We start from the raw sequence: 25,991 nt of genomic DNA, 5'->3' as shown, positions 1-25,991 counted from the left end.
AGAAAATTAACAATATGTTGAAAATTTAAAATATAATAATAAAATAATATATCATATTTTTTGATTTTGTTAATTCAAATTTAAAGGGAAATTAAATGAAACATAATATATACATAAAATTATGAAAGTCTTATAAGTGAATATTCATAGGGTGAAAAGAAAAAATTGGTGCACAAGTGATGTGATGTTCATGATTAATAATCAATAAATCGAAAACACGATGACGAGAATTGAGCGGATAGATGGAGTAAATGATCATTTGAGATAAGTTGACGAAAATAATGAGATTTATTTTTGTATTATAAATTTTTATAATTTTAAATATTAAAAAAATAAAGAATTAAAGGACATCTTAAAAAAATAGAGTAAAAAATGAAAAACATCGGAGTGGATATTTCTTATATTATAATAAAACAGAAATTCATTTTCTCAAAACAATTTTTTAGAATTCATGTTAAGTTTAATAATAATATTAATAATTTTTTTAACAAACAACGAGATTTTTATGCCAAATTATATGATGCATGAAAAAGTTTAATTCATTTAATAATTAAAAATGAATTATAAATCGTAAAAACACCATAAAAGCCCATTAGTAGCGGAGACAAATGAAATCTACTGATTTGTCCTCTAAATTCATTTTGAAAATACCTGCAGTTAGAAAATAGATTAACAATCCACAAATCAGAGCATTACGAAGCAGTGGAGAAAATAAAACTTTAACAAAAAATATAAAACATTGACACAAGAGAGGCATTACCAAGAGGAAAAGAAAAGCAAGATGAAGATGTTACGCAGCTGTTTTGAAACTGAAAACAAAAGGCAAACCCGTATAGAACATTTAATGGAACAGTTAATGTAATAAATCCATTCACAAATAAAAAGTCCAATCTATTTATATACAGCCAATAATAATCCATATTAAAAATATCCAGTTTAAATTTCATAAAAGTAAATTAAAAAAGGAGAATAAAATATTGAGAAAGCAACTCCAACAAGCAAATAAAATATTTTATATTCATTATTATTTAAAAAGAAGAAAAAAATTAAACATTAAAAATGCCTCAGCGAAGCGGGCAAAAATACTAGTATTCATATATATCATTATATTGTTCTTGTACGGACCTTGAGTTTGTATTATGTTTTAAATAATATCCGTGTGTCATCATATTGTTTCGAGCGTAACTATTACGTTTTACTTTTTGACAAAATATGTAAACATGAAAAATGTAATATATGCAACCTAATAGCATTAATAGTAATAATAAGTACTATTCCCTTCATTCTATTTTATATGACCCTTGTTCCTTTTTGAGACATCTCTAAAATAATGAACTTACTATACTTACTATTTTTAAACACTACTTATCACTATTACACACACTACTTCTCTATTTTATACTCTTTTATATTAAATAAACACTATCACACTCACTACTTATCACCACTATCTCAAATCTATTATTAAATTTTGATATATTCCACCACTTTACCCACTTTCCAACTAAATTTACTCTTTTTACTACTTTTTTCTTAATCTCCGTGAAAGTCAAATACGGTCACTTAAAATAGGACGAAGGGAGTATATTTTTTAAAAAAATTATAGATCAAAAACTACATTTGAACTGATATTTCTATATTCAAATTCGTTAGGATATAGAGACCATTATCATATTATCTATGTTCAAAATTATATTCGAAATTAATACTGAAATTTTAAATTTTAAATATATTATACCTCATTAAAAGTATCTGTAATTTATTGTTGAAATTATTAAATTATTTCAACTAATATACCATGATTTCGATGAAAACCTATTTTTGATATGTGAATTACGATATCCTAAATCATGATTAAATGAAGATGTGTGGTCCGCGTTGCCCTACATTTATTTCTTCTTTTTTGAGCGTACGTTTGCATAATTGTTAAAGTGATACATGATGGAGCAGATAATCAACACATTCTTTTTAGCATATGTTGCACACATTTTGTATAAATAAAAATTGAAACATATGTTGTACGTAAAAAGACACGTACCTTATTTTATTATAAAAGCATCAATTGAACTACTAACCGTATAATTGCACCCCAAAAATTTCTGACACCTTTTATGTGTCTTATCCTTTTATTTTTCATATCAATTATATAGTACTTCAATGTATTATATTTTTATTGTTAATTTAAAAATATTAGATGAATATTACTTTGATACAGTATGTTATAACATTATCTCGTTATAAAATTTTAATTTTCTATAATTAATTTTTTGAGCTTGTCTATTAAGACTTTTAATGATTTTTCATGTAATCGTTATAAAACAGATCTCAAACAAATGATTTTATGCCCTGTTTGGTAACATGGATTTGATTTCAAATCCAAGATTTGTGCAAATCTCTTGTTTGGCAAATTTTAAAAATTCAGGATTTGGATTTGTTCAATTCCATCCAAACTTAAACACAAGTCAAAATAGAATAATTTGAAATGCCATTCCAAAACATGTCATTTGAAATAAAAAACTAAGGCCTTGCTCCCGAGTTTTTTTAGGAGAGAAAGCAAGTGAATGCAAGTGAAAGCAAGTGTGCTTTCACTTTCATCCCACTTTTGGAGTGAAAGTTTTGGAGTGAAACTATGCTATATTTGCACTCACTTTCACTCACTTTCATCTCTTTAAAAAACTCGGGAGCACACAAAGGAGTGAAAGTTAGATAACTTTACTTCCTCTTCACTTGCTTTCCTCCCATTTTAAAACTCGGGAGCAGGGTGTAAACGCACACTCCAGCTCCTCCTTCCTGATCCACTCTGCTGCTCGCTCCTCTTCTCCCCTGCTTTCACACTGCTGCTCGCTCCGGCCATCCTTCCGTCTCCGAAGGTGCAATTCTCCCTCTCTCCACCTCTCTCTCTCTCCCTCTCCCTCTCGCTCCCTCTCGCTCCCTTTCTGCCTCTCTCTCTCTCTCTCTCTCCCTCTCTCTCTCTCTTCCTATCGCCCTCTCTGTATCTCTCTTTCTCCTTGTCTCTCTTGCCAGTATTGGATTATATTGTTATCAATTTGTTGCTTAATTTGATATTTATATGTATATATGTGCGTGTAATTGATTTCAGTGCTCTGATTTTTGTAATTAGGGTTTAACCTTCTGTATATAATCTGTGTGTATATGTATATTGTCCAGAACTGCTAGATGGCAGGTGATTTGAATTCTATCACAAAGACCTAATCTGTTGCCTATACAGTAGACGAGGTAAAATCAGGTTTGGGTGTTATATATTGTAAAAATTTGAATTAGTTGAGGAGTAATGATTCTCAATTATAGCCTACTCACTAGGTGCGTGCCTCGATATAATATTTCGGGTACACATTTCCGATTTGTACACATTTCGCTCAGACTATCTGCTACTGTAACATACACTGTATTCACATAAATACGTCCATCTCTCCATGTTATATAGACCCCTCTCAATTATCATTTCACTGCTAGCTTAAGTGTTTGCGTAATGGCAAAACGACTAAAGCTTCGCATCTCAAGAGCAATTACATCTTCCTTCCAGTCCTGCCATTCCAAAGACCCTTCCGTTTCGAATACAATCCAATACTGGCAAATCTAGAAACATGAAAGTTGTGCTTTTGGTCAGTTTAATTAGGAATTTGAGCTATAGAACTAGTTACAATCCAAGGAGTCTCAGTACACGCAAACCTTACCTTTAGTCTCATAAATAAAGAGCACTTTGGAAATAAATGAAGGAATAATATAGAGAAATATATACTAATTAAATGAGCACTAACCCTCTTCCGCATGAATTCGATTTCAGCAAATAGAAGTTCATTTTGCAGTTTATATATTCTGAATCAGTACTTCAACAAGTAATTCTTATTAGGAAATAATCAGCATATTCTATGAATGTATAAGGACCTTTTTGGAGCGGACTCTGCTAAGTCCATTCTGTAGTTTAGTTTCCAGGCCTTTAAGATCCTTGGCTGGCAAAGACCCCAGGGCTTCGCCCATCAGATGCCTGTATTATATGCAGATGTTTTGAATTCTAAATCTAGAACTGTATAATTAGGTCGTTTTGTAACCTTCTTCCTGAATTTGAAGTTTTTTCTAAGTATATAATTTAGACTTATATTATAAATAATATGTTGAGACCTGTGGTATTTCTGTTGCGACTTTGTGCTTAAAGATTTATGATTTAATAAAAAACCTGTGAAAGTGAATTGAATAATTTTTAGAAGTCTGCCTATGTGTCTGCCTATGATTTATGATTTCACTGCTCTCATTTTTGTGATTAGGGTTTAACTTTGTGTATATAATCTGTGTAGTTGTCATTTTAAATTTCTGCTCTCATTTTAAAATTTTAAATTTGTGTATATAATCTGTGAAAACATGGAAGAAACAACATATATGCAAGAGGTTGAAGAAGAGCTAGAAGCTATGGAAGCAATTGATGTGGAAGATAAAGAAGATGATTTCATCTCAACTGCTCGATCTACCAATGAGTGGACTGAATTTAGAGATCAACTTGCCAAAACAATGTTTGAAGAATATCTAGTAGGAGGGACTGGAGTTCTATGACTTTTATACATTTTTTCTACGTGTATATAATCTGTGAAAACATGGAAGAAACAACATATATGCAAGAGGTTGAAGAAGAGCTAGAAGCTATGGAAGCAATTGATGTGGAAGATAAAGAAGAGGATTTCATCTCAACTGCTCGATCTACCAATGAGTGGACTGAATTTAGAGATCAACTTGCCAAAACAATGTTTGAAGAATATCTAGTAGGAGGGACTGGAGTTCTATGACTTTTATACATTTTTTCTATGTGGTTCTGTGGGTTGTCATGTTAAAGTGCAGCACGATTTTCGCTTGCATTTATAATGGATTCATTTGATTGAGAAATGCCAGCATTCTTTCTATTTATTTACATACATACAGCTCATAATCTAAAGTGTGAGGGTCTGGTGTACTTGATCCTAAACACTTGAATCAGAATGTTACTGGCCTCTTCTGCTGGGAAGTCATCATCTGATTCAGGTATACTTTTTTGTTCAAAGATAAGGTAGAATCTTTTCTGAATTTTGATTGTGATATTAACTTGTAATTCGAAACTGTTTATTGGGTTTTTGTTTTTATCAAAATCTTGGAAATTTATGAAAGATGGAAACTCCTATACTTGCTCCATGTTTTAATCTTTCTGCTTTCTCAGTCTTTTTCCTCATGCTAAAGTCTTTATGCACATTCCAGAATACTATTACTTGTCGAATCTCGATCAGAATATTGCTTCAATAATTCAGACAGTGTATTGTTTTAAGCCTGATGGTGACAAGAAGAGCACAGAAGGTGTTGGACTTGTTATAAGAGAATCTGAGATGGTTTACAAAGCATTCAACTTCGATCAAGAGAAGCTAATGAGGTTAAAGAAGTTGATCATGGAAGACGGGACCATCAAGAACTGCTCCACATTTGTGGCCCTCACGGCCTTGGTGTGGCGGGCAAGAACTGAAGCTCTTCAGATGAAACCAGACCAACAACTCAAGCTATTATTTGTTGTTGACGGAATATCAAGATTGGTGAATCCTCCCTTGCCGAAGGACTATTTTGGGAACGGGATTGTGCTAGCGTGTAGTGTGAGTAATGCCGGAGATTTGGTGAACAAGCCATTGTGCTAGCGTGTAGTGTGAGTAACGCCGGATTGTGCTAGCATTTCAGATATAATTTCAGGTTTCTGCAGTATAGTTATCAGTGCTTGATTAGCATTTTTGTGTTAAGGTTGAGATTCTTGAATTTGGTATTTTTGTTTGATCAATTATACATGTCTCTGTGAAGTTTTTGTATTTTTGTTTGAATTTTATCTTAGACTTTATTTGTAATTTTGAATGAGATTAAATATCTATCTTCATGTATCGCCAACTTCAAAATATTATTTAGATAAATATTCAAGTACGCATTTGTGATTAAATTTGGAGTTATGATTAAGTTTTTACGTAAAAATTTGTTTAAATTTCAAATTCAGCTTTTGAAATACTAAGATATCCCAAACAGTGGATTTGGATTTCAAATCCAGGATTTGAAATTCTAATATTCCCAAACAATGGATTTGGATTTCAAATTCTGGATTTCAAATTCTGGATTTGAAATCCTACATTTCAAATGAAATCCATGTTTCCAAACAGCACCTTATGGAATTTCAAATAGCAAAAAGAGAGTAGATATGAGTTAGGCATCATGAAGTTCATAAGATCATAAAATATTTAGTTCAATTAGTCGTGTAGTTACTTTTTTAGCTTTGTGCAAACTCACATTTTTAATATTTTGATACTCGTATTTATTAGGAGTGATCAATGTGGCATATCATGTTCAATTGTTAAAGATCAAGTTATATATTCGATATTTTGAATCATGAAAAAACTATTCTTGTTCTAGTCTCGTTTAATCAGATATTAGTTTCACCGTATCGCGTCAGATTATCCAGTTCAGAATTAATTATATTTTATTAGTTTAATTTGTAAATGATTAATTTAACTATAGTTTGAATCATTTTATTTAACTGGTATGTTATATATTAGATGATGACATATTAAAAATTATAGTTTTAAGACTTTAATATATATAACTTATTTCTCTGTGTTATTTTATTTAACAAAGTAAAATTTATAACTCAAATCTTTTTAGTAGTTCTCGTAAACGCGTTTTATTATTATGTGGTTGACTTTTGATTAGCAATATAAAATTTCCTTAAATTCACCTTCATATCACAAGTTATAGTATTTCAAATACATATATCATCAAAATTATATCATTTAGATATATATTCCGACACCAAATTTGATGTATTGTCACTATCCTTATATCTATAATTTTTTTTAAAAAAGATTTAGTTACACATCAAATTCTGAATTCATAAGTTTAAAATAAAAAAATATTCTACATAGGAATATTCTTTCAGTCACCTTATTTCGTGTTCTCCAAAATATTATAATCTCTTTATAAATTGCCTTTTATAATAAAAGAAATTAATATGACATAGCCCATGTTGAAAACCCATCAATTTTTCTTTTCAAAGATGCTCGCTTAAACCTCAGTTTTAATGCTTATTTCTCACATTCATGACTTAAAATTTCTATAATATTGTATCGGTGCTCGTTTAAACTATTAAGTTATATTTGAATTCGAATACGAATTATATCTATTTTTTGAAATCTGAATCATGGCACGAACCCGATTATTCATATTTTTTTAATTTTAAATTTATTTATGTAAATAATTAATTTATAGATATTAATCTATCATGTAAACAATATATGAGACTTAACTGAAATAATAACTCATCTCAAATAAATAAATAAGATATTGAGACGAATATAAATACAAAAGTTTTAAAGTATGTCATTAATGCTTTTGAATAATAAACTAATTGTTTGTGTAGCTCAAGTGGTTTGAGTGATGTATTTGTATGGGAGAGGTCCCGAGATCAAGCCTCATGAATAACATCTTTTTTTTATATATACTAGCCTTTAACCCGTGCGAAGCACGGACGATTATAGAATTCGTAATTTGTTAATTATTATTTAAATTTTACATCATCTTATTAGTATTTTAGTATTAATGAATTAGATTTTAACCAGATTATATTTACCAACTGATTATATTTTTTGGACGACTATAAATTATACCAATATCGGTTTATTATAATATAGTATATAAATAATATATACATTATATTTAAAAGAATAATGGTGGAGTTTTTTTTATCTTGTATAACATCACAAGTGTTAGTAATTTGAACGGTATAAAACTCTTTAATATTGTAAGAGTAAGAGAAGTCTACATGTCACCCACTTGTAGTTATAAAAAAGTGACCGAACCAAAATTTTGTACGACTACAAATTAAACCTATGTTGCCTTATTATATTATAGTATAGATGAGAAGATGTTAGGTTCGGAGTTAAGCTCAGGTTCGGAGCTAGGTAATTTATTTGCTCAGGAGGGAGGCTTGACACGAACCTGTTGGGCTACTATATATATAAGTAGATAAGTAGATTTTATGTTTGTACGCCCAAGTCCGAAACAAGTTGGAAACTGTTAGCAGGAAATTTAAGGCATTTTTTTGGTAATTTAAATTTTTCTCAAATTTTTTGATATCTACAGGTCATAAGTTATGAACAAATCATTTTTTTATTATTATATTTTACATAACTCATAAGTCATTAATATTCAAAATTATTCAAATAGACATTTTAAACTCTCAGCTTATCATATTAAGTCACGTTAAGTCATAAGTCATAGAGGCCGTTTGAGTGAGCTTGAAATAAGTGTTTCTTGCTTAAAATAAAAAAGTGGAGTACAACTTAGAAGCAAATTAAGATTTATAAGTGATTAAAGTGTTTGGAAAAGAAGTAGAAGCCCTGAAACAGAAGCTAGCATTCCTAGTTTTTTATAAGTGCTTCTTGACATTTTACACAAACCAGTACGAATAAGTGCTTCTAACTTATAAGCCCGGAAGCCGGATTTTAAGTTACAAACAAACACCCTCATAATTTAAACCAAGCCAAGTGGTTAAATGTGATAATTAAGGGAAGAGTTTAAAATATCTGTTTAGAAAATTTTGACTTATTAATGACATACGAGTTATTAAATATATAATAATAATAATAATAATAATAATAAAAGTTATTTATGAGTAACCATGACTTATGGATTATTTTTATCAAAAAAAAAAATTTAAGAAAATTAAGTCACTGAAAAAGGTACCTCAAACTAACTTGTGACTTTAAATCAATTTTTGGCTCTTTTTCTAATTTTAAGTCGATTTCTCACTTATTACACAAACAAACATTTCTCAGTTTAAAGTCAAAAATGCCTTAAAGCCCGGCTTTTAAGCCCAGGCAAACAGGCTCCTAGTGATTTAGAGCCTGTTTGACCCAGTTTAAAATTATCTTATGACTTAACGTGACTTAATATGATAAGTTGGGAGTTTAAAATGTCTATTTGAATAATTTTGACTTATTAATTATTTAACAGTTATTAAAACGTAATAATAAAAATAAAAGTGTTTTATAGATAACTTATGACTTTTGAGTAAATTTTATCAAAAAAAATGTTTAAAATATTAAGTCATTGAAAAAAATACGTCAAACTAACTTCCAATTTTAATTCAGTTTCTGACTTATTTCCGATTTTAAGTCAGCTCCTGACTTATTACATAAATAGACATCTTTTAGTTTAAAGTTATAAACAATTTGAAGTCCTGCCTTAAACCCTGCACAAGCAGGCTATTAGAGTAGCTGCAGCGCGCCTTGTTTTGTTGCCCAACTTCCGCCTCGAACAGAGTGATGTGAAATGGGCAAAATAAAAGTAGGCAGCACCACTGGAGTGTAACAAAAAACCTGTCCAGTGTCCGCTTTGGTGGCCAAGCCCACCTGCTCTAATACAACTTTCGAAAACATTTTTTTATTCCTTTAAAACTTCTGTTACACCTGCATGTTACCGTCGTGCACACATTTTTATATACCTCTCCACTCTCTTATGGTAACAGATAAATTTATATCCGTTATAATTTTTGTTATAAATAGTTTAGTTTTTAGATTCACATACTGCAATCTCTCTTTATATTTCTTCCTTTTTTTTCTCTCTACAATTTATTTGTCTAAGAAACATGAATCCCAATAATTCTCAACCTCCAAATTTGGAAAATTCAAACCCCAATTCTCAAGCCCCAAATTTATATTTTCCATTTCAATATCCAAATTCATATTTTCCATTTGTTCAAAATGCTAGTATGGAAAATACTTAATTTTCAAACATGAAAAATCGTAATTTTAATTCCTATGCTCCTAATCTTTCATTTCCACTTTAGTGTTTGTTTTCTAGTGTTTTGATTGTACTATTTGGATTTTAGTCGTTGTCAACTAGTCCTTGGAAGCTAGTCTTTGTTATGAGTTAGTTATTGGAATAAATTCATTTGAAAGCTTTATATTAGACCGTCAGCAAAGTTAGACTTTTTATCAACAAAACATCCGATATGAAAAATAGTTTTGATATATGCAAAGTGTTTGCTAAAGAGATGTTCACTGCTGATGACGATGAATATGAGAGATATCGGCTTCATCTCTTTAACAAGCTTCAAGGGGAAGGATCTTCATCAACGCCTCGGAGAACAATAGACCGTGAAGCAGGTCATGAACGTCTAATGAAAGATTATTTTGCAGAAAATCCAGTCTATACACCAGAGACATTTCGTCAAAGGTTCCGAAAGGGGAGACATGTATTTCTTCACATTGTAAATGCGCTCTCAAATTTTGATCCATATTTCCAACAAAGGGTTGATGCATTGGAAAGAAAAGGCTTATCACCTCTACAAAAATGCACTGCATCCATGCGAATGTTGGCATATGGAGTCTCTGCTGATGCTGTTGATGACTATGTTCGAATAGGCGAGTCAACTGCCATTGAATGCTTGAAAAAGTTTGTCACTGATGTTATTTTGGTTTTCGAAAATGAATACTTGAGAAAACCAAATTCAATTGATATTCGACGTTTATTGGAGATGTGAGAGGCTCGTGGCTTTCCCGGTATGATTGACAGTATTGATTGTATGCACTGGCAATGGAAGAATTGTCCTAAAGTATGGAAAGAGATGTTTATGAGTGGAGTGGTCACAAAGGGGTTCCAACACTCTTACTTGAAGCGGTCGCCTCATCTGATCTATGGATATTGCATGCATTTTTTGGGGTTGCTGGTTCTAACAATGACATAAATGTTTTAGACCGCTCACCATTATTTGATGAAGTGCTAGAAGGTCGTGCCCCGAAAATAAGTTATACTCTGAATGGTAACAACTATAATTTGGGATATTATTTAGCTGATGGAATATATCCAGAATGGGCTATATTTGTCAAAACAATTCCACGTCCACAAGGTGAGAAGAGAAAGTTATTTTCCAAATATCAGGAAGGTCAGCAAAAAGATGTTGAACGAGCATTTGGTGTATTCAAGTCTCGTTTTGCAATTGTACGTGACCCTGCGCGGTTCTGGGATAAAGGAGATCTCGCTAGAATAATGAGAGCATGCATCATACTGCACAATATGATTGTTGAGGATGAAAGAGACACATATGCTACACCATTTGGTCCTCTACCATCTTATGATGACACAACAAATGGAATACCATAACCGAATTTAGGCGAGGAGCCTTTGGTTCCGTATGAGAACTATATCGAAAGAACTATGCAGATACGTGACCGACAGAAATATCGTTAATTGCAGACCGACTTGATGGAGCACATCACACAATTCCACAATTCCCGCTAAATGATTTGAATTTTATGTTTTAAATAATAAATATGTTGTTCTTGTAGCATGTTTTTTAATTATATGTCATGTACTTGAATTTATGAAAAATATTTTATTTTATTTTATTTTTAAATTTATGTAAATTAAAACAATCCCATTTTATTGTGTTTAACTTGATTTAATTATATAACAAATATTACGTACGAGGAAGACGTTAAAAAACTTTAGTGAAACTTTTAACTTTTAAGAGATAATATTAAAAAAATAAAAGCCGGCCAGGACACGGTTGGAGGAAAATGAATGGTATTGTCCAACTTTATATTCCAGGATCAACTTCTATTAGGTGGCACGTATGTGGGGTTACTAAATTAAAAAGTTAAGCTCTTAGTAATAACTAGTTTTAGACCTGTGCGAGCAATAAAATCATAATATAACAATTGCAAATATGGATCTAATACAATTTCTTTATGAGTTTTTACTTCTTACATACAAGTATTCAAGCAGTTTAAAAATATAAGACCTTACATTTTCACTAGTAAGTAGGCTATAGTTCACGTTCTTTTAGTCCCTTATCTTATAATGTCTTAGATACCATACCTTATACCACCTGCAACAATCATAAGAAGAAATTATGGTCAAATCACATCTAAATGAACACACAACCAATATAAAGTTCCTAAAATTATTACCTAAAGTTTGATGTTTACAGTATTGTAGTATGGCTTTTAGAGCTTGTCACATGGAAAAGGTTCAATAATTAACTGTGAAAAGTACGTAAAAAAGAAGGCTTAAAAAGAATACTAGATAAGAGAACGGTAGACGTAAATCCGAATTTGGTTGCTTTCATTGGCATTGCAAGATTGTGTCTTCGAATTAAATGACCTGAAAGTGAGGCCTTCGATGGATCAAGTTGTGGTAAAGGTGATTCAAGAATTGGAATGACTAGACAATTTGTAACCTCATTTAATAAGGTATCTTAGTACTGACAATTAAATTGATTTTTCCTTTATCAAGCACACTTTGACGTAGAATCACATTTTAGATTTAAGAACTATTTGCTAATTCTTCACAAGGAAATATGTGATTAAATAATAACAGCTTGTGTGTGAGCTCGATCACATGTTGGAAATAAACTACACATCTTTTCTCTCTATGTTTTATGCTACAAAATAACATTTATGTAGAATAACATACAATGAACAATGTCTGCTTGATCACGTCTAAGGAACCAAGCTAGTTTATTACTCTAACTTTACATTTAAATGGATTATTCATACAAGAGATAGCAACAAACTATTAATATGTAGACAATTAGAGAAAAGATGTCAAAGATTTATTCCCACTTGACAAGTGTTTGAGCATTTGACATTCTGAACTACAAATGGAGATAAAACTAAAAAGAGTATAAAAACATAAAATAATGCTTAATATCCCGCGAACTGTGGTGGTGGTGGTGATGAGTACAATGCTCCCAAATTTGGTGGTAGGATGAAGTCTTCAGCTGGTGGTGGTGAAGAAACAGGAGTAGGAGGAGCATGAACAGGCGCTGGTGGTGGTGAACGTGCAGGGGCGGGTGGTGGTGAACGTAATGGAGCGGGTGGTGGCGAATGGACCACTGGTGCTGGTGGCGGGGAATGGACTGGAGCAGGTGGTGGTGAATGGACTGGAGCAGGTGGTGGCGAACGCACGGGAGCCGGCGGTGGGGAATGCACGGGAGCCGGTGGTGGGGAATGGACCGGAGCCGGCGGTGGGGAATGCACGGGAGCCGGTGGTGGGGAATGCACGGGTGCGGGCGGTGGGGGGGAATGGACAGGAGCTGGCGGGGGTGAGTGGACGGGAGCTGGCGGTGGGGGTGAGTGGACGGGAGCTGGCGGTGGGGGTGACGGGACGGGCGGTGGGGGTGAGTGGACGGGAGCTGGCGGTGGGGGTGAGTGGACGGGCGGTGGGGGTGAGTGGACGGGAGCTGGCGGTGGGGGTGAATGGACGGGCGGTGGGGGTGAGTGGACGGGAGCTGGCGGTGGGGGTGAATGGACGGGCGGTGGGGGTGAGTGGACGGGAGCTGGCGGTGGGGGTGAATGGACGGGCGGTGGGGGTGAGTGGACGGGAGCTGGCGGTGGGGGTGAATGGACGGGCGGTGGGGGTGAGTGGACGGGAGCTGGTGGTGGGGGAGAATGGACGGGAGCTGGTGGTGGGGGACTTTTGACAGGCGGTGGGGGAGAGAAAACAGGTGGAGGCGGAGAGTGAACTATTGGTGGAGGCTTGACATCAGAAGGTGGTGGTGTACTCTTTGATGGCTGAGGTGATGAAGATGGTGGTAGTGAGTGGGCTGGAGACACTAAACTAGGTGTAGGTGGTGGTGTACTCTTGGCGGGTGGTGGGGGAGAGAATACAGGTGGAGGCGGAGAGTGAACCATTGGTGGAGGCTTGGCATCAGAAGGTGGTGGTGTACTCTTTGATGGCTGAGGTGATGAGGATGGTGGTAGTGAGTAGGCCGGAGATACTAAACTAGGTGATGGACTAGGTGCACTTGGAGTTGGTTTCGGACTTGGTGGATGTAAATAAGATCCTTCCGGATAAACTATAGATGGGGATGGTGTAGGTTTCGGACTTGGTGAAGGTGAAACTTGTGGTGTTGGTGGACTCAGAGTTAGTTTTGGACTGGGTGGTGGTGTACTCTTTGATGGTTGAGGTGATGAAGATGGTGGTAGTGAGTGGGCTGGAGACACTAAACTAGGTGTAGGTGGTGGTGTACTCTTGGCGGGTGGTGGGGGAGAGAATACAGGTGGAGGCGGAGAGTGAACCATTGGTGGAGGCTTGGCATCAGAAGGTGGTGGTGTGCTCTTTGATGGCTGAGGTGATGAGGATGGTGGTAGTGAGTAGGCCGGAGATACTAAACTAGGTGATGGACTAGGTGCACTTAGAGTTGGTTTTGGACTTGGTGGATGTAAATAAGATCCTTCCGGATAAACTATAGATGGGGATGGTGTAGGTTTCGGACTTGGTGAAGGTGAAACTTGTGGTGTTGGTGGACTCGGAGTTAGTTTTGGACTTGGTGGAGGTGAACTAGATGGTGGCGTGACTTTTGGAGGTGGAGATGTGGGTGGAGGGGATTGTACAGGTGATGGTGGTGAAGAAACTAGAGGTGTTGGGCTAGGATGTGTCGGAGTCTTAGGTTGTTGCATCATAGGAGCAGTTAGAGATGGGTTAGGAATTGGCGAAGGTGAAGTTTGTGGTGTTGGTGAACTTGGAGTTGATTTCGGACTTGGTGCAGGTGAAGCTTGTGGTGTTGGTGTACTTGGAGTTGGTTTAGGAGTTGGTGGATGTAAATAAGATCCTTCCGGATAAACTATAGATGGGGATGGTGTAGGTTTCGGACTTGGTGCAGGTGAACTGGGGGTGAGTTTAGGTGTAAAAGATATTGGTGCAGATGGGGTTGGTGCAATTGGGGTTGGTGAATCCGGATAAGTTATTGATGGGGATACTGTAGATGGGGATGGTGTAGGTTTCGGACTTGGTGCAGGTGAAGCTTGTGGTGTTGGTGTACTTGGAGTTGGTTTCGGACCTGGTGGATGTAAATAAGATCCTTCTGGATAAACTATAGATGGGGATGGTGTTGGTTTCGGACTTGGTGAAGGTGAACTGGGGGTGAGTTTAGGTGTAAAAGATATTGGTGCAGATGGGGTTGGTGCAATTGGGGTTGGTGAATCCGGATAAGATATTGATGGGGATACTGTAGATGGGGATGGTGTAGGTTTTGGACTTGGTGCAGGTGAAGCTTGTGGTGTTGGTGTACTTGGAGTTGGTTTCGGACCTGGTGGATGTAAATAAGATCCTTCTGGATAAACTATAGATGGGGATGGTGTTGGTTTTGGACTTGGTGAAGGTGAACTGGGGGTGAGTTTAGGTGTCATAGGTGTAAAAGATATTGGTGCAGATGGGGTTGGTGCAATTGGGGTTGGTGAATCCGGATAAGTTATTGATGGGGATACTGTAGATGGGGATGGTGTAGGTTTCGGACTTGGGGAAACTTGTGGTGTTGGTGGACTCGGAGTTAGTTTGGGACTTGGTGGGGATGAAGCTTGTGGTGTTGGTGGACTCGGAGTAAGTTTCGGACTTAGTGGAGGGGAAGCTTGTGGTGTTGGTGAACTGGGGGTGAGTTTAGGTGTCATAGGTGTAAAAGATATTGGTGCAGATGGGGTTGGTGCAATTGGGGTTGGGGAATCTGGATAAGTTATTGATGGGGATACTGTAGATGGGGATGGTGTAGGTTTCGGACTTGGTGCAGGTGAAGCTTGTGGTGTTGGTGTACTTGGAGTTGATTTCGGACCTGGTGGATGTAAATAAGATCCTTCTGGATAAACTATAGATGGGGATGGTGTTGGTTTCGGACTTGGTGAAGGTGAAACTTTTGGTGGTGGTGGACTCGGAGTTAGTTTGGGACTTGGTGGGGATGAAGCTTGTGGTGTTGGTGGACTCGGAGTTAGTTTCGGACTTAGTGGAGGTGAAGCTTGTGGTGTTGGTGAACTGGGGGTGAGTTTAGGTGTCATAGGTGCAGATGGGGTTGGTGCAATTGGGGTTGGTGAATCCGGATAAGTTATTGATGGGGATACTGTAGATGGGGATGGTGTAGATTTCGGACTTGGTGCAGGTGAAGCTTGTGGTGTTGGTGTACTTGGAGTTGTTTTCGGACCTGGTGGATGTAAATAAGATCCTTCTGGATAAACTATAGATGGGGATGGTGTTGGTTTAGGACTTGGTGAAGGTGAACTGGGGGTGAGTTTAGGTGTCATAGGTGTAAAAGATATTGGTGCAGACGGGGTTGGTGCAATTGGGGTTGGTGAATCCGGATAAGATATTGATGGGGATACTGTAGATGGGGATGGTGTAGGTTTCGGACTTGGTGAAGGTGAAACTTGTGATGTTGGTGAACTGGGGGTGAGTTTAGGTGTCATAGGTGTAGAAGATATTGATGGAGATGGGGTTGGTGAATAAGATCCTTCCGGATAAGATATAGATGGGGATACCGTAGATGGGGATGGTGTAGGTTTCGGACTTGGTGGAGTTGAAGCTTGTGGTGTTGCTGGACTCGGAGTTGGTTTCGGACTTGGTGAATGTAAATAAGATCCTTCCGGATATGATATAGATGGGGATGGTGTAGAAGGTGTAGATGGGGATGGTGTAGAAGATATTGGTTGAGTTGGAGTTGGTGAGGTTATTTTAGGAGGTGTAGGGACAGGCGATTCATGATCAGGATTCCCTCTGCAGCAACTCTCACAATTGACTGTTTCTTGTACCACTGGTGCGCACTCTGCCACAGTTTTCTGGTCTGTTGCATCAGGTAAACAATTCATACTGTGATCGAGTATTAGACCATTTCTTGCTTGTTGGCAACCCTTCATCTCTTCCTTAAAGAAGTTATAGGAATAGGTGAAGTTCTCCAAACTTGGCAATGAGCAAACAGATTCAGGAACAGAACCTACCAATCTGTTGTGAGAAACGTCCATCATGTTGATGCTCTTTAACCCGGAGAGGCCTACAGGCAATGATCCGATGAAATTGTTGAAGCTGATGTCGAACACATTTAAGTTTGACAACATCCCAATTTCTTCGGGCAAGCAGCCGGTGAGGTTATTATTCATAAAAATCATTTCGTTCAATGTTTTTGTCATATTGCCAATGCTTTTCGGAATGCAACCAGTAAAATTATTGTTGGCCAATACAATCACAGAAACAGGGGAATTGCCAAGATTTTCTGGAATGTTATACGTGAAGCGATTGTTGTTTACGAACAAAGCATCGAGGGGTACATCAAAGACCTTTGGTGGCAAAGGCCCTTCAAAATCGTTAAAACGAAGGTCGAGGTAGACAAGGGCCGGTAACCTCAGACAAACTTCTGGAAATGTACCAACAAAACGATTATTGCTCACATCAAATTCACGGAGGATAATCAACTTTGAGAATTCCTCTGGGATGATTCCGCAAAAACGGTTAGTATTGATGTGAAAAACTACCATATCAGTCAAGAGGCCAAGCTGTGGCACAAGGTGTCCGGCGATGTCTCCCTTGTTAAGATCAATGGCAGCAACAACTGTCAAGCTAGCATCATCAAGGGCCTGTTCACAGAACACACCCATGTAAGTGCATACGTTGGGACCAATCCAATTGGTAGTCATGTTATTCGGATCGGAGAATATTGCCATCTTCCATGCTTGAAGGGCAGTGTAAGCATTCTTAAGCCTCACATTGGCGAATGCTTTTGTATCAATATCTTTTTCAGTTGCTATAGGAACATTGTCAGGTGTTGAAGATACAGGAGATAGAGAAAGAAAAGAGAGAAAAAGAAAGCATCCTATATCTTTTAAAAATCTAGAGTTAGCCATGCCTACCAATTCTTCTTGGCCAAGCCCAGGGCTACTTAATACTACTACTCACCCCTGTTGAGCTACCCTATAAATATGGAGAATTGAGGCTGAATTCACATGACCCTCCAAATTCGAGGGCTGTTAATTCACTTCTCCTCCTCAATCCTTTCTCCACCACCCATTGACGAGACTTTTCTGGGACTACACATATGTTTTCAGTTAATTTTATCACCGGAACAGGATCATACTGTCTAATATTGGCAATGACTGGGTCTTGTGTTTATAGACAACCTCATTACTGGTCAATTCTTTCCGTACTTCTGTATCATCACAACTTCTAGCCATTCACAGTGAGTGGCATATAATTTTCCAACTTTTTTCTTTTTCAAGTTTAATTTTAAATATATATGTTATTTCCATCTCCAGACTAAAATTAGGGGGAGGAACATTTCTAATCATCTTGTCGTCGGTCCAATACATCTAACAACAAAACAGGGACTCCCAAATTTCGAGCATGTTTGGCTCTACTCATTTCCCAAAAACTAGAGATTTATTTAGACATAAGTAGACATTACTTGCATTCAAAAAATAAGTCTGACAACAGGAGTAAAATTCATCCAATTTCCTAACCGAAAAAAAGAGAGCGGAATCTAATGATCCATAATCTAGTCTGTTTCATGATCAGGCGCAGGGGAGTACCAAGCCGGAAATCTCCCTTTGTTTCTGAGCAACCTGGTGAATGGTGAATCCGGCATTCTTGCTTTTTCTTCCTCCTCCATTTCTTCAGCTGATCTCGGCAATCCATCCGGCACTGGACAATGGTTTTCCACTTGTTTCTTTGCATTTAGCGATGCCTTGTTCGACTCATTGGCAGCTGCTTTTTTGGCCTTGTGAATTGCAGAAATCCCATGTAAACATCCGATCAACGATTTCATCCCCCCTGCTTCAAGTATCACCTTCTCGACCTCATCTTTCGGCTCTTTGGTCTTCAAATTGACAAAAAACAATACTTACTTCGAGTTCAAAATAAAGTTCAGATCTATGAGTTCAATCAATACTTGGGCCAAAGCATAAAGTTCAGAATTCAGAAAAAAAACAAACAAAATTATCACAAAATTCAGTTAAAACAATATACATGTTGGCCTAATCTACAAACAGAAAGTCCATAATTTCTGGTGTAAATTAACATCAGTAGTAAAATGTACACCAGTAATACTCACTTCCAGATCTTTGAGTTCAAAATAAGCTTGCCAGCAACTATAAGAATTTTCCCCTTCAAGTGTTGAACAATAATCTGAAAAACAAGAAAAAAAAATAAATTCGACAGAGTATACAAACAAACTAGTACTAGCACATACAACTAAACATCAAGGACAGAATCAATTTAAAATGGTTAAATTCAACATCAATCCAAATCCAAATAAAACAAAGAGTTAGTACATAAAATCACAATATCTAGTCTCTCCAACTTGCAAGATTCATAAAACCAAAAAAAAATTAAAAAAAATACCCAAAAGAGAATATGATAATAAAAAACCTGCAAGTTGAGTTTCAGATTTTTGAATCAAGGGAGGGTCTTGAAGAACACGATCAAACTTAGTTCTGGTGCTAAAAGGTTGAAGCTTTGGTATGTAGCCATGGGTGTCGTTTCTTGAACAACAACATATTGTGCTTGTTGGTTTAGTAATAACAATAGATGGAGAATACATGTTAGAATTATATGGAGAATTTGATTTAGAACAAGTGGTGGAGTTATTAGGACAACCCAGAAACAGAGATGAAGATCTTGCTGCTATCATTGTAGTGTGACTGTGTAAGGATATTTTTTTCTAAGTACAATCTTATCAGATGTTCTTCTAGACTAGATATAAAGGGGTGTACTTTATTATTATATTATTATTTTTTATTATATTATATTGTGAATGAGAGAAATAGATGTGTGAGGACTTTGTGTATAGATAAGGATGAGATATTTTAGTGATTGTTTGTCTGATGTGTCAATCAATACTTTCAATTATTGTAATTCAGAGGATATGGAATGTTTTTATATATTAATTTACAATTTATTTACAAATATCTCAGAATATTAGTTAAATTCAAAATTTTGCGGATCGTAAAAATAATCATCGTTTTAGTTGATTCGCTGTGTAAATAGTATAACAATCTTCAAAGATAGATATTTTTTTAATTATTCATCATAATTTCATTATTTATTAGATTAGATTTCGAATTATTACCGGTAACGTCGGCTGAGAAAAGGGATCAAACTGTCAAACTAGCGGAAATAAAAAAGCGAGCCCATAGGATGTTTCATTGCGGGCTTCAGCGGAAACAGGCCGTTAGTTTTGCTTCTCCCCCTTTTCCCTTTGTCTTTTGAATTATAAAATATTCTATCAAAATTATGTAAACTCTTATATAATTTATAAGTCACATTATTCATATTTTATTATTTATCTTTCACAATTTAATTTTTTATTTTTAATTGTAAATAATACTTTTTCTTATCTTAATCAATGTTCTAAAAATTCTTAATTTATTGAAAAATCCCCGCTAAATTATCGACTATTTCTTTTTAAAAAATTAACGATTCATCAATTACATTTCAATTTATCAAAAATTCTTACATAAATTTTGAATTAGTAATTCCATTGATTAATTTTGATTTTCAATTTCTACGATAATGATCCTAACTACACGAGTGATAATTTTACATGAATAGTATCATGTAATACTTAAAGTGTGCGAGTATAGAATGTGCACTTCACTAATTTTTCACTCTAAGATATTATGCGCTATCTTAGAAGACAAAAATATTATATACTTCCAAAAATTAATTAAAATCCCGTATATATCCCAGCTTAAATTTTAGTTCATAAGCATATAATATTAGAATGTACACTTCACTATTTTACATTCTAACACTAATTTTACATTCTAAGGTCATCTCCAACAGTGGAACCAATTTTTAGCCTAAATATTGGTGCAAATTTAAACCGAACCATCTTTCCATTCCAACAGTTTGACCTAAATTTTGGTCCAAATTCATATATCAATATTTTATTCTTCTAACTATCTTTATATTATTATTTTAATCTTTTAACAATAATATTCATATTAGTAGTAAACTTAATAAATTCATTAAATTAGAAAAACATTACATTTAAACAAAGAAAATAAAAAAACTTTATATTTTAATTAATTAACTAAAACAAAAATCACAAAGATTCAATACTACTCCGAATTAATAAATTATTCCCACATATGCTCAATTAATGCAACTCGTTGTCGACTGTAATTTTTATCTTGCTGATTGTAATCTTTATCTTATGTTTAATGTATTGTTAATTTGAATTATTTTTAGAGTGTTTAATTATATGTTTCATAATTAATATATATAATTATTTAAGTAAAATATATTATTTATAATTTATAACTATTTAATAATTATATATAATCATTTAATTAACTAAATATATAAAAAAGCTAAAAAAGTTATTATTATATTACTAAAAAGATTTAGACCGGTGATTAGTATCGGCCTAAATTTAGGACAGTACTGTTCACCTGCCTAAATTTGAGCTAAGATTTAGGTCACTGTCGGAAAAATCTAGACTGAAACTGACTCAAATTTGGACCTTTATACCACTGATGGATTTGCCCTAAGCTATTATGGGCTACCTAAAAACTATCGAAAAGGACAAAAGCATTATATAGCTTCGAAAATTTACTTAAAAACCCGTATATATCCCAGCTTAAATTTTAGCTCATAACCTGGCTGTATAACAATGATATATATATGGTATATATGTATTAACGGTCTTTCTAATGTGCGCCCAAGGACACACAATAAGCACCAATTTTCATGAAAATGGCTTGTTTTGATTGGTGGAATTGATGTAAATGCAGGGGGGGCCATTTACATTTATTAACAATCCACCAATCAAAAGTTACTCCCTCCGTCCCTATTTATTTGTCCACTTTGGAAGTAAAAATTTGTCCCTATTTATCTGTCCATTTATACTTTCAAAACTAATTTAATGATAGTTTTTCAAATATATCTCCATAATTTCAATTTTCAAGGCTTGACTTATTTAAAACTTGGTTGAATTCATGTTTTCAAGACATAAAGTAGGGGTATTTCACCATTTTCAAGATATTAATTAGAGGTATTTAATGAAAAAGTTTATACAATCAATTATTCCTTGGTATGTGTTTTTTTTTCCAAAATGGACAGAAAAAAAGGGACGGAGGGAGTAGTATTCTAATGGATGTTAGAGCATCTCCATCAGTGTCTTACACCCTGCTCCCGAGTTTTAAAATGGGAGGAAAGCAAGTGAAGAGGAAGTAAAGTTATCTAACTTTCACTCCTTTGTGTGCTCCCGAGTTTTTTAAAGAGATGAAAGTGAGTGAAAGTGAGTGCAAATATAGCATAGTTGCACTCCAAAACTTTCACTCCAAAAGTGGGATGAAAGTGAAAGCACACTTGCATTCACTTGCTTTCTCTCCTAAAAAAACTAGTGGCTTCCTTATAAATATTATAAAATATTGAATCCTAGTGATTTAGGACAAGATTTTGTATTTCAACTCCAACAATGATCCTTATAATTCATTCCTTATTATTATTATAATAATAAATTTGGAAAAAGATTGATAAAAAATGGAAGGAAGAGAGAGAAAATAAGTTACAATAAGAGAGAGAAATGATTTTTTTATTAAAGAAATCAAATAAGGCATGGCTAGTGGTGCCTTATTAATAAGGCATGGAAGGAGGATCCTAGTGATTTAAGGCACTTCTAAGACACTGCTGGAGCACTAATTTATGTCACATTTCTTATAATTGGACTTAGGACATGAAATAGGGAAGCTGCTGGAGTTGCTCTTAGTGACTATTGTGTGCCCTTAGACACACCATAGAAAATTCGATGTATTAAAGTAATTGGATACTATTTCCAATTTGTAAGAACCTATAAGATATATTTTATTAGTTGGAATGTCAAAATTAAATATAATTATTTTGAGTGCGTAGTATAATTGTTGTGCATTAGTTTTGCCAAAAAATTTCTCCACGTTCGAATCTTTACAACGACATTTATACTCTGTTTACTGCATTTTTTATTTTTTATCAGATCAAAGTTGGCTTATAACATAATCCTATGATCTTCTGATAGATGAATTTCGGCAAGTATACAAGCTTGAGTTCAAGTACGTAGCACATCACATCTCTGTAAACTCCACACAAAAACATCCTCTAACTAGTAAAAATCAACATCCTGTGTTCTCAAGCACTTGCAGATGAAAAATACATGTCAGTCTAGGCCACTTACAACTTCTTGTGCTAGATGTAAAAATCGGGCCCTCGATCATTTTGGCCAAGTGTATTAGATGTTTTTCACCTTCAATGGTCCTGTCCAACATGCGACTAGGGTCTCAATAAATTATTACATCCCAATGGTTCCACGGTGGACAAGGTACCTAGTGTTCATATATTATTTGTTCGAATATATAAACATCTACTGCTGTCTGTATACTCGTATAACAGCTAAAGTTGATTGCAGTAGCACTAGTTTCATACTCATCTTCAGTTCAACTCTTTGATAGCTTTATCTAGGTGAAAACATTGCGGATATTGGAATACAGACCAAACAAGGAATACTGTCGGAGATTTGCTACCTCGTACCAGGAGTTAAGCACATTATAGTTTTTGTCTGTGCCTGAAAACGCCAATTGTATGCCTAGAGTGCAATCGACATCACCTCCATTGTTTTTGCACTTGGATGATGGTACTGCACAGTCTGTATTATTAACACAAACGGATTCCCCTGAGCAAGAGCCGCAGCCATACTTCTTCCAGAACAAGTTTTGGAGCGTGCCAGTTTTGAATTCGAGGACCTGCACATGTAACGCAAAACAATTTTGATAGTGCAGCTTTGTCACAGGGAATATGGAATACAGAAAAAGAATAAAAGACGATTTCTCAAATAGGCATAAATGACATGCTAACAATATCTTGGAACGCTAATTTTTCTCTTGGTCCCGTAAGTTAAAACTTTGAGAAGCAAAGAGCACTCTCTTCTGAAACATGGTAATCTACTCCAAAACTCCAAAAAACAAAAGGAAATTAGTTGGTATCTACTCTAATCTTCATTCTTTTCTCAAAGAGATATTCTTCTCTTTCCTCCGAGTATATCTTTGCGAAAAAATGACAAACATGGTGCAAATTAAGCAGATAGAAATGAAAGAAGGTAGACTAGAGATAGCAAGTTAGTCATACCAAGGTAAAACTATTCACGGTGTGAGTACCATCTGCAACAAAGACAGGTGGAGATCGTGCAGCGAACTGTCTCCCAGCAAATGCCACCATATGTCCACCAGATGTACCCTGAAAACCATAGTGCATATAAAGTTGGAGTAAAATAACAGGACGAAGATCATAATATAAAGATAGCTATCTAGACTTCTAGAAAGTGTCCTGAGTAACTCTATCCTTAATATGTAATTCATACATGTAAGCTGGAGCATTTGATTATTCAGAATGTGGGCAAAGAAACAGGTCAGAATTGTCTATACAAAAATTGAGCTGTTGAAATATATATGTAGTAGATGTAATTTATCCATCAAACAAAGCAATATCTGGCAAAGAATCTGTGCAACCACCAGTGGAGGATCGAGAAACATTCTAGACCAGGGTACTATACACATAGCAGCATTAAAATTAATTTTACATACAAAGGAAACACAACACATCTATAAAATTAACTTATTACCAATAGAAACACTAGAATAAAGTTTAAATCAAGATTGACGGTATCTCTTTTACTCAGGTGAATTAGTAAATTCTGTACAAGCCTATGCAATTTGGTTTAAAAAAAAAATCATACAAATATGATCTTCAGGTCAAGTTCAAAAAGGTCATATTACTGAATCTATAAACTATATAGTCTTGATGTAATAGTATGAGAACTGACAAATCTTTGTAAAGCCTGATCAGAAAAGACTAGAGCAACACACAGAATCAACTCAATCAAGCCAAATTCTACATTCTTAAGAAAATTCACGACGACAAAATGCATAAAGGAGTTAAGAAAAGAGAAAACTCGACATACGGGTTTGAAGCTGCTGGTATTGACAGACAAGAGAGTAATTTCATCGACTTTCGGCCTAAAGAGGGCAACTGCAGCAGCAGCATTCCCATTGAGTGGTAAGCGTTTATCGCAAGGCGAAAGCTGCGTCTGATTAAAGAAAAAGGTCTCCTTGGACGCAAACGCAAGGCCGAATGTAAATCCATCGTTTATCTTGACCTTAGTATCCGAACATGGCTCATATACAGGATTCGTGTCATCGCCATTGCACGTAATTAAAATCATCATCATCACCACAATCACCCTCATGATCATCATACTTTCCACCATTTTTAATTCTGCCGAATTTTAGATTGATTAAATATTATTCCTCATCACATAAATATTTTCTTTAACATATTATTACCTAACATGGTGACAAGAACAAAGAGAACCAAATATAACAGCTGGAAACATAGATAATTTCTCCATGAAATTTAAAATTGGAAAGAAAAATGGTGAATAAAAGAAGAGGCGAGGCTTACCACGATGAAGATTGAATTTTTGACACGGGATCCAAAAAATTGTTGATCGATTGTAGTAAAGATGTATTGTAAGTAACTTAAAGCTGGGGTTTGCATTATAGTATGTCACGAGTCGATCTCGTAAGATGAAGACATCAAGTATTGACAAAGCCAACAACAACGTGTTGTGAGTTACACAAAGACGGTTTAATCGGCAGGCCGGGTGGGTCCGGCTTTAGTGATTTTTTTTTGAAAGAGTTAATTTTTGGCATGTCTTCGTCTCTTACTCTTTTGTAGAAGTTAAAGACTAGCTATATTTGTATTCATAATTATTAACATCAAAATATAGCATAATTTTTTTTATTGTGACAAATATGGATAGATGATAAGCTCTTGACAACTTGAGCGATCCAACCGTTTTCAGCATGGTTTATTTTAATTGCTCCCTTTATTGTATTCTTTTATTTTGGATATGAGAGAAAAGAAGTGAAAAGAAATTATCTAAGGAAATTTTCGAGTAATGAATCGCAATAAAATTTTCGCGTGAGTGCATTAGCAAACTGATAAGTATCATTAATCGTGTCAAAATAGGAAAGTATCCTCGTAGCGAAAAATTGAAGACTAATTATGATATGTGGCATGCTTATTTTTAATATATTATTTTATTAAGATATTTTTTCTTTTGTTTTACAATTTTATATCCATGTTTAGACAACATTAAGATGCAACTGTTATAAATCTTTGATTAAATTAAAAAATCT

General features: G+C 34.9%; 4 protein-coding genes and 1 pseudogene across 5 annotated transcripts; 2 read left to right on the top strand and 3 right to left on the bottom strand.

Annotated features, from left to right (window-relative positions):
* Positions 1-2,815: 2,815 nt before the first annotated feature.
* LOC135147040 (omega-hydroxypalmitate O-feruloyl transferase-like) lies at positions 2,816-5,898 on the top strand. 2 transcript variants are annotated; one of them, XM_064079286.1, is made up of 4 exons: positions 2,816-2,870; positions 3,169-3,237; positions 4,385-5,028; positions 5,239-5,898. In XM_064079286.1, the coding sequence occupies exons 3-4, from the start codon at positions 4,986-4,988 to the stop codon at positions 5,661-5,663; spliced, it is 468 nt and encodes a 155-aa protein (XP_063935356.1). In that variant the 5' UTR covers positions 2,816-2,870; positions 3,169-3,237; positions 4,385-4,985; the 3' UTR covers positions 5,664-5,898. The 2 variants fall into 2 exon arrangements, with proteins under 2 accessions (XP_063935356.1, XP_063935355.1); XM_064079285.1 differs by lacking the exon at positions 2,816-2,870 and having other exon boundaries at positions 2,943-3,237.
* A 3,411-nt stretch (positions 5,899-9,309) lies between these two features.
* Positions 9,310-11,294, top strand: LOC108226046 (uncharacterized; annotated as a pseudogene).
* A 1,218-nt stretch (positions 11,295-12,512) lies between these two features.
* Positions 12,513-17,996, bottom strand: LOC108226045 (pollen-specific leucine-rich repeat extensin-like protein 1). The gene has a single exon (XM_064079282.1). It carries the CDS (start codon positions 17,664-17,666, stop codon positions 12,711-12,713), a length of 4,956 nt encoding a protein of 1,651 aa, XP_063935352.1. The 5' UTR covers positions 17,667-17,996; the 3' UTR covers positions 12,513-12,710.
* A 148-nt stretch (positions 17,997-18,144) lies between these two features.
* LOC108225792 (CCG-binding protein 1) lies at positions 18,145-19,498 on the bottom strand. The gene is made up of 3 exons (XM_017400750.2): positions 19,186-19,498; positions 18,869-18,942; positions 18,145-18,634 (listed from the first exon to the last, which is right to left on the bottom strand). The coding sequence occupies exons 1-3, from the start codon at positions 19,445-19,447 to the stop codon at positions 18,314-18,316; spliced, it is 657 nt and encodes a 218-aa protein (XP_017256239.1). The 5' UTR covers positions 19,448-19,498; the 3' UTR covers positions 18,145-18,313.
* Positions 19,499-22,781: 3,283 nt separating this feature from the next.
* LOC108225787 (uncharacterized) lies at positions 22,782-25,411 on the bottom strand. The gene is made up of 4 exons (XM_017400744.2): positions 25,252-25,411; positions 24,752-25,065; positions 23,920-24,027; positions 22,782-23,537 (listed from the first exon to the last, which is right to left on the bottom strand). Exons 2-4 carry the CDS (start codon positions 25,055-25,057, stop codon positions 23,253-23,255), a joined length of 699 nt encoding a protein of 232 aa, XP_017256233.1. The 5' UTR covers positions 25,058-25,065; positions 25,252-25,411; the 3' UTR covers positions 22,782-23,252.
* Positions 25,412-25,991: the final 580 nt, after the last annotated feature.

This window comes from Daucus carota, chromosome 6 (assembly GCF_001625215.2).
Source record: "Daucus carota subsp. sativus chromosome 6, DH1 v3.0, whole genome shotgun sequence".
In the NCBI taxonomy this organism is placed as follows: domain Eukaryota; kingdom Viridiplantae; phylum Streptophyta; class Magnoliopsida; order Apiales; family Apiaceae; genus Daucus; species Daucus carota.
This window is presented reverse-complemented; position numbering and strand designations above follow the sequence as displayed.